General features: G+C 27.6%; 1 protein-coding gene across 1 annotated transcript; it reads right to left on the bottom strand.

Moving 5' to 3' along the window:
• Positions 1 to 2,621: 2,621 nt before the first annotated feature.
• On the bottom strand, positions 2,622 to 6,250 carry LOC107166113 (profilin-like). The gene is made up of 4 exons (XM_015514652.2): positions 5,852 to 6,250; positions 4,316 to 4,487; positions 3,360 to 3,463; positions 2,622 to 2,950 (listed from the first exon to the last, which is right to left on the bottom strand). The coding sequence occupies exons 1-3, from the start codon at positions 5,963 to 5,965 to the stop codon at positions 3,366 to 3,368; spliced, it is 384 nt and encodes a 127-aa protein (XP_015370138.1). The 5' UTR covers positions 5,966 to 6,250; the 3' UTR covers positions 2,622 to 2,950; positions 3,360 to 3,365.
• Positions 6,251 to 9,745: the final 3,495 nt, after the last annotated feature.

Genomic DNA, 9,745 nt, shown 5'->3' with positions numbered 1-9,745 from the left:
GTTAATCTATTAGCGACTTGTGTAGTGTTTAACTCAGCAAGCACGCCCGCAGGATAAAATCCCACCCGGGACAAGATTAAAATTCTAAAACCAATTCAAAAAGATTATTTTAAATTTTAATATATTGCTAGTCTCTTCATTCTAAAATAGCATAACATGAATATAAAAAAAACAACATTATGTCATCACGTAAGTCCCTTACATGTGTAGGTTTACAATACAATATTAATATTTTTTTAATACAATATGTTAATGTAGATGTTATAAATTAATAATATTTATATTAATTATCAGATAAAAGTTGAATGCGTCTTGGTTACATACAAAATGATTGTATAACGTCTTCAATAATTTTTTGTTTTTGCCTGTTTAAACAATGCTTTTGATATGCGTGACATTAAAAATTAACAATAGTTTTAAAATATTCCCAGTAGCCAGTAGGGGCAATAGCCCTTGGGCTCACTCCTGTGGGCGCCCTTGTAACTGAATGGCGTGCTGAACAGCTAGTTTTTGAGGCAACTGCCTCAGGGAAAATATTGGTGGGTGGGTGGATGGGTTACTAAGTGTGCCAACTGGGCACTAGTTTGATCGTACATTTTAAATATATAAATGTATACAATTTTTTATCAAGTGAAAAAATTGATGGTTGTCAAATTGTATAGTTTGCCTCAGGCCTGAAAAATGTTCTGCACGCCACTGGTATAACTAACCATTGTTTGTTATAACAATCAATAAATCATATTATATTATTTCTTTGCAAGTCTCATTACATTATCATTAATCTGTTTCTGCTGTAAATTTGACTTATGAATTGTAGTATACATACATATTTAAAATTAACTACAGCTGTCTATAGTTCACAGTTAAGCTTTATTTATTTTCTTTCACTTTAAATGCTTTAATTTTGTTCACATCTAAGGTTAACATAAAGATGGTAGACATTTTGTTCAATATGACAATCATGCTTCGACAACTAACTAATGCGCATTGGCGTGGTATATTTCAGTTAAAATGTACCACTGGTCAACTCTGTGGAGTAAGCTCTGACCGTAGTGAATAAAAGCTGGTCATTGCCGAGGTACAATTTTGAATAGAATATAGAGACTAAAATCCTGAGCATAAGCCAAAAAAATGTCCAATTATAGCATTTATTTGTAGGCTATTTGAACTAATGAACGAATAATTGGTAAAAATAATTATTAAGTATAAATAATTTATACACTTACCTATTTGGTGAAATTTCTGTTACTATTAAATGTAACAGAATCATAATCGCTAGTTAAATACCATGTTTACAAGCATATTATACATACCACTTATACATAACAATTAACTAGTAAAATTTTTCCTTACTACGTAAAATATGACCCACAATTTTTTAAAGGCATATTATTAAGCTGAAGATCATATCATTATTATAGTTTGAATTGATCATATATTTAAAAAATAGTTCTATTTTTATTTTCATTATTTAAACTCATAAGATATTAAATATGTAATCATTAATTTAAAAAAAACATCAATAACATATTATTTAAGCTATTAAACATTCATAATTATATCACTTAATATAAAACAGTTAGGTACTCTTTTATTTAAAAAATATGTTTTTTTATTTTTATAAATATATGGTATCTAAAAGTAAGAGAGGTATTTTCCTTAACACAATTATTTTCTTCTTCTAAAATGGTGAAGAAAATAATTTTTCACTTCAATAAGCTATTTTAATAAAATACAATTCCAATAAAAAAATTTTAGAATATTTTCAGGTAGATATTAAGACAAGCTTATAAAAATAGGAACAGAAAGACACACAAATAATTATTATAAAGGATATAAATTATATTTTTGATTACTACACAAAAGATTAACTTACTGGATTATGGTTTAATTAATAGAGCAATACACAGGATGACTGAAGGATAAACTAAACAGTAAATAAATAAATTACTAAATCATTATAAATTAGATATTGTAGTTTATTACGCATTCATTTATATGTAAAATATTAATATATTTTTAACTACACAAAAGTTTAATTTTTAGATTATTGTTGTTATTTTATGCAAACGAATGATTTTATAAAAATTACAATTATGATATTTTATTACTTTATTTGTACAATTAGAGCTCTAATAGTTAAAATAAGATCCCCAGGACTAGAAAATTTAACAATTAAAAATGTTTAATTAAATGAGCAGATCGAAAATGTATGGAAAAAATGTAGTTAATATTATTTAGTTTCTTTATTAAAAATATAAAAATGTATAGTATATTATGGAAAGCCAAAGAGAAAAAATGTTGCTTTTATATTCTTACATACAATAATTTTCAATGATCAATTGTATCTATTTATTATAAACACAATAAAGATGAAAATCAAAACTGGTTGACTTGAAATATTATTATTAACATACAAAGCTTAAGAATAACATTACAGTTTATTATAGTTTATACACATATTAATATCATTTGATTTTTTTTTTTAAATAACCATAATAATTTAGAGTAAAATAATTTTGATCTTAAAAATTAACTGATAAATATTCAATACTCCTTAATCAAAATGATAATATAATATGCATATTTATTTATATTACTTACTAATTTAAAAAACATACTCAAAATAAAATATTGTTTATTTAGAATTATAATTTCATGACTTATTATTTAAAATGATAGTTAAAAATATAGTAATTACTAAATTAAATACAAATTTTAAAAATGCTTATTACTGGGGATATAATTTTCTTTTTTTTCTTACAAGAACAAGACTTAAAATTTTAACATGGCTTCAGTACAGTACAATATTTGTGTATTATTTAAACCTATTGATTTGAATAGTATAAATCAAAGTAGAATTATTTAATAGAATCCATTTATCATAATTTAATAAACATTGCATGGTAGTCTTGTTCTTGGTGAACTTCTTGTTATATTTTTCGTTGCACTGTAAATAATTACTTTGATGTAATAATTAAAATGAGCAATTATTTTTAAATAATAAAAATTAAAAATTGAAAACAACATTTTATGAGTAAAAGATATGAGAATAATCTATTCCACAAATCTACCTACTCAGTTTTATTTTATTTTTAGTAAGTTTTATAAATAATATCTATTAAAAATTAATTTATCAATAGATATGATGTTGTACTTGAGAATATTAGAAATAAGATAGGTATGAATAGAAAAATTATCAAAGCAAACAGTATTCTAAACTAGTTAGTTTAAATCCATATCTGAATAAGTTTATGTAAATGTAAATGCAACATAAATATAATAAATTAAAAGAAGTTGATTTAAGTAGTATCACATCTGTCTTTTATTATCATAATTGAAAGTGTGGTTCCACTTACATCCTTTTAATAACCATGGGCAACTAAATGATCTCCAAGTTTTTCAACTACCAATGCAGCTTGTTGCGGTTGAACCGGGTCTTCATACAACGATACAACAATCGCTGTAAATTAAAAAAAAAAAAATTAAGATTTAAAAACTAACATATTATATAAATTAAGAGTCGATATCCTTTTTAATGATAAGGGCCAATATTTTGAATATATCTTGTTTTATATCTAACAAAAATGTAGTCACATAAATTCAGTTTGAAGTTCATAAATGTTAGTTTTATTAATTTAATAAGGTCTCTATGAACAAACAACATTTTAGTTCACAGTTTTCAATCTATACTAATAAGTTTGTAATTTTTATACAAATTATAAAATTTAAATGAGGGCCGCATATAGCCTGGGAGTTGCTGACTTCTGATACAGATAAAAAGATACTTGGCAAAAATTTCAATACAATTAATTTAATTCTCATTTAAATCTAATTTTTAAACTTTTAAAGTAATACATTTTATGAAGACTTAAAATTAAAAACTTCTTTACATTATTTGAAAATTATTATTTCAATATTTTTCCATATTATATAATATTTATAAATCCTGACTTCTAAAATAATACTATAATTGACCATGAAAACTTAAGAGATAAATGCTCACTTAAATGGACATCTGGATAATTTGAGTAGGTATAAAATATGAAAACAAAATAATGTAACGGCCACAATAAGAAGGAATAAAATAGCTAATGAAAGTTATCATAAAGAAGGAAGTTTATGTTAGTACAAAAAAAAAAAAAGTATGGATAAAATAATTTTGACAGTTAACATTATTTTGTGGCAGAGAAATTAATGTGTACCCATGTTGTCAATGCTGACACAATAAAACAAAAACAATATATATATATATATATATATAACATTTTTAATTTAAAATATTCTGAATACAATAATTTAATTGATAACTTACTTTGTTGAGTCTTCACACAATGAGCTCCCACTTTTCCTTGTTTGGCTCTTATAACTTTGTCAGTACCTGATAAATAGATATAGCGTACACTTGCCAATGTAATACCGGAAGATGTTAATGTATCTTGATTTTCAAAACCCAGAGCTATTTTGCTTAGTTCCTCTTTTGATACCTATAAAAACAGACAAAGATCAATAAGTTCTAATCAAAACGTCTGTTGGTATTTATACAAATTTTATACAATTTAATCTTGAAATTTACAAAAAAAAAAAGATAAATTTTTTAGTTTCATATTATGCTAAATATATTTTTTTCATATTAAAGTTTAAATTTTAAATGCTAGAATTGTATTACCTAAGTATATCTATTTATAGTATACCTAAAAATTAGTTTTAATATTATCATAGGCGCCTAAATTTATAAAATTATGGTTGGATCAGATCAAACTTTGAAACTAAGTTTATTAGTTGTTATAACAGTGCACCCAACCTAAAACCAGATTAACTTTTGGGTGGTTAGGTGGAAGTAATGGTAATGCGACCCATTTCACAAAATAGTTAAAAAAGGAATAAAAGGTTTTAAATTTTTTTTTTAACCTTTTCAGTACAGAAATAATAATCCATATATTCTGCTGTTTTTGTTTTGTTTCTGCTTTAAAAAAAATTTCAATTGTCCTAACTGTGTTGGAAAAAGTTGAATATATGTTTTATTTTGTTTTTTTTGTCCTATTAGATATTATCGAGGACATAACAATATTACATTCGATAAAAATCTCTTTTTAGTTTTTAAATTATTTAAAATGCCTAAAGATTGACAAAATGACTGCATTAATTCATAATGAAGGAAAATTAAATTATGTTAAAATATTATGCTAACTATGAACATAAGATAAAAGGCATGATTAATATATTAAATTGTAACATTTTTTAACAGTTAACCCCTTGACCCAATATTGAATATATGTCTATATTTCTCAAATATATCTAAGCTATATTATGGATATAATATGAAATAAGTTTAATGAATGGAAATTAAAAATATATAACACTACCTATACTTAGTCGACACCTCAGTACCTAGTATGAAAAAATTAGATGAGGGCTATTAAACTTTTGCAAAGTTACTAGCTCAGGGGAAAACTAGAGTGTTGAACATACCAACGAGTTGGATACATGACACCAATTCTAACCACATCGAGATCTACACGCACTGCTATGTTAATGGTTTTACCACTGTCGCAACCATCATAATGTGTGCAGGTTTTCGGTCGGAAAGCAGTGACATGACAGTAACTTCTTGAAGCATGGGACTCAAGGCTTAGTATAGGCTGATGAGTATGTATAACTGTACATAGGAAAGTCGGAAGTGAAATGTTCATTATTAATAACTAATGAAAGTACATATTAGTATTCAATCTTGCTCTCGGTATGGTCACGGGGTAGGTGTCAATGAAAATACTGTGTCTCGAAAAATGTGTGATGATTATATCGCCGCCACGGGCACACGGTTAACCTAGAACAAACCGTTTATACTCACGTCAAATCCGTCGGACTTGGCCCACACGTTGCCATCATGGCCGGCGATCGCGGCTTTGGTGACGCACCTGGATGCCAGCAAATGTTTGTCGACGTAATCTTGCCAGGATGACATGTTGAAGAAATTAAGGGCGGTTGTTTGTGCGTCGGTTACTGATGTGTGCGCGAATTGGCGGGGGCGGCGGCCGGGAAGCGCGTGGTAACCGGTGATGCGAAAAGTGTGCGGAAAAAAGAAGACGGTCGGGAAAGGAGAAAAAAATAGGACAGAAAAGAGAAATGGGTAGTAATCGTCTCGCACCGGACGGTGATGGCAATTGGCAGTGTGGTGATGCGTCCGTGTTAGTGTGTCGGTGTGTGTGTGCGCGTTTGGTTGCAAGCGTATGTGTGTGTACGACGTACGTGTGTGTTTGCCCGTGTGACTGCGTACGCGCGCGTGTGTATGTGTGCGCGTGTGTGCGTGTACTCGAGTAGGTTACTAATTTGTCCGTCTGCGCGTGCGTCGGCTATCGCTTTGTCGTGTGCATGCGCGTGCGGGCGACACCCGGCGTATGCATTATATAATATTGTCGAGCTATAAGAGATTACTATTGGATGACGGGCGGAAAAAATACAACGACGTACGTCCTATGTAGAGTCCTGTCACATCGCGTCATCGGTGCGCACCGGTGCGTACCGACGCGCGCACCGCACCGACGTCACCGTTCATCGTTTCTACCTCCACATCGTCGTGGCGCCAAAATCAAACGTTCGTCGGCCGACTGCTTATTATTAACGAATATAATAATAATAATAATAATTTTTCTATTAAGATGTCAAATAAAACACAAATATGTATTCAATAATTCCAATTTTGTGTACCTAGTAATTATACCCTACTACCTTGGGAAATGTTGATTACCTATTGAAATGACGCCACTGAGTAATAAGATTTAATATTAGAGTCAACTGATCTATTTTCAGTTAAGTCTAGTAGTATATCATGGTATTCGAATCTATGTTTTCTCGTGAGTGTTTTACGATATTTCCATAGTCGAGCAAATTATAAATGAGAGTTCTTATTATATTATTGTAATACCTATTTTACATAATTACATAGGTGCCTTCTCATAACTTGTTTTAAAATTAAAATATCATAAAAACATACGACAAAACAGATAATTTCTTTTATAGGGGATCAATTCAATATTTTAACTGTTGAACGCAAAGTTGGTATGCTGTAGGTAGGTTGAAAGACTGAGTAGAATCATAATCATTAGTCAGCAGTCACGTCCTCAGGTCCTCTTAATAATAAGTACCCTTATAGGTGGTATATGTCTATAGGATTATTTCTCCATATTAATACCAAACTTAGTATAATTGATATTAAACTTATGCATTACTGGGATACAGAAAAACTAGCAGCTGTTAAATTATTATTTGGTTTAAACGCAGATTTGATATTATTTTATTGATTTTTAAAATTTTTCAATTTTTCAATTGTTCATAATAGTCAATATTAATACTATATTAGTAATATTATACTATATTAATATAGTATTAATATTGACTATTATAAACATGTTTGATATCAATGATAATATCTTTTTTTTCAAAACGTTCTTTTTATAACCTATTACACGACGATGGACCACGGACGACACATAGACGAACAGAAGTAACTTCTCTCCTTGACGCCTAGCTGACGGTAGTCACTATAGTCACTACTAAAGTACTAAATACGGCAAATTGAATTAGTGTTCATCAACAACAAATCGGACATCATTATAATAATTAATTAGTAATTAATTCCTTGAAATTTACCCTAATAATCATCCCATTTCACGGTACTTAATACTTTCCTACTGTTAAATACTATGGTATTAATGTATAATATTATGATTTATGGTGCACTGGTGCAGTGCAGTACTGAATATTGTGCATGGTGTGTACCTACGTATTCTTAATTTATACTTGTATATAATATAGAGATTAGAGACTAAACAATGATTTTTACTGTTCTTTGAGATATGAATTAATTGAACAATATTTTTATTGTTTACCTACCTTCTTGTTTTATACACTTATACAGCAATACTTCTATTATTTATTATGTATTTAGTTCTACGCATAGATTATTGGCGCATAATATGAAAATATTAATATTAGGTTTATCGATTAGGTATAATAATCGATTTCAATTTTCAAGTTATCAATAGTCAATGGTTATTGTGGACTACCAGTTACCACAAAAAATGCTTTCTCATATTATATAGTTGTTACCAACATTAAGGCTACATTTCTTAATTTAATTTCAAAAAAACTCATAAAATTAAACTATTTAAGAGTACGTAACAGACAACACTACAACAGTGGTATTTGTTATTGTCTCCGTCTTACCAGTGCGTAATATAGCAAATTTATGCTCAGCAGAACACTCGAGCTCCTTTAGTTTAAAAATGACAGTGAATCGACCTACTCCTATTCTATTTGAAGTCTATTTCTTTTTTTCTCAAATTCGTAATAATTGAAAATACCTTCTTTTCACATAAATATATGTGATTGCCTGTTGGAAATATTAGTGTGATTTAAATGGCCTCAGAGGCTAATTTTGCAAAACTTCCTCTGCATAAAGATACCCAAAAATATTCTAAAGAATTTTCATTGAACATTTTTTGAACAATGACAACAGCAGTAATTTATAAAAATAATTTACACAATTTATAGATTAGTTACATGATCTTTAATCAATTAAAATTCGGCGCACACTTGTATTATCTCAATGCGTGACAACGTTGGGGCCTTAATTACCATTCTTATTTTCTACCAATATTAAAAGTACACTTTACTCGAAAATTATTTTATCCGATCTCATATGAAATAATTTTTTTTTTCGTCATACATATATATAAACATAGTTTTTTAAAATTTTAAACAGTTGTATTATGACCCAATCTTAAAGCTTATAGAACCCAATTTTGGGTCCTATAGTTTAAAGACCACTGATCAACAGAATTATTAAAAAAAAAATTATTTAAGTGATAAAAATGAAAAAGTGTAATTTATGAAATAATATAGTGGCTAGTCAGATCATTAATACAATTATACAACTATCTATATTAAAATTAATCTTGAACAATTTTATTTTATAACATAACAGAATATAAAATAATCAAATTATTTTGTTATACAAAATACATTTTAAAACAAATAAAATTGTCAAATTATCAAATAAACAAGTTGCAATTGATTATTTTGATGCACCTATTGTTGTATATTGACAGTTAAAAAATAATAAGTCAACTGATACAGAAAATATAAAAATATAGTTATGATTAATCTTTCATTTTAAAATTTCTAATTTATTTTAAGTGGTTTGGTGTGCCATGTTTTCTATGAGAGAGTACTCACTAATTCACTGCCAACTTCCTCGACGAAAAACACTCAGTGTTTTAGTGGAAAAAACCTTATCACATATACATATGTCGTCAACCGTACTAAATTGGAAACCCTACCATAATCCCTAAAATACTTAATGGGCATAATTGATAGATCAAGACCAATAAAAAAAAAAAATATTTAAAAAAACTTTTTATTCTTTAAATTTATATCACTAGTATAGGATAAAATTAAATTGTTAATAAATAAAATTATACTTTTCTGTTATACATACGTATATATCAGTTATTTCTGTATATATAATAATTTATATCATTATAATAAAACTTGCAATAATCAAATCAAATTATATTAGCATAAAACAAAAAATATTTGATTAAAAACAAGTATAATTTAATTTAATTTAGAATCATAAAATATTTACATTACTGATAAAGAAATTTTACAAGAGACAAGAAATTGATTTAATTAGTTTCAGAATATAATCAATCATAGAGGTGTATAAGAATATGTTGTTAAA

Source organism: Diuraphis noxia, unplaced genomic scaffold (genome assembly GCF_037042655.1).
Source record: "Diuraphis noxia isolate RWA-SAM2 unplaced genomic scaffold, SU_Dnox_SAM2 contig0001, whole genome shotgun sequence".
In the NCBI taxonomy this organism is placed as follows: Eukaryota; Metazoa; Arthropoda; class Insecta; order Hemiptera; family Aphididae; genus Diuraphis; species Diuraphis noxia.
This window is presented reverse-complemented; position numbering and strand designations above follow the sequence as displayed.

Coding starts and splice junctions, on each gene's coding strand:
- LOC107166113 (XM_015514652.2), bottom strand. CDS start 5,965: ATGTCATCCTGGCAAGATTACGTCGACAAACATTTGCTGGCATCCAGG. Junction 4,488..5,851: donor CCAAGTCCGACGGATTTGAC/GTGAGTATAAAC, acceptor CTGTTTTTATAG/GTATCAAAAGAGGAACTAAG. Junction 3,464..4,315: donor TTGTGTGAAGACTCAACAAA/GTAAGTTATCAA, acceptor TTTAATTTACAG/CGATTGTTGTATCGTTGTAT.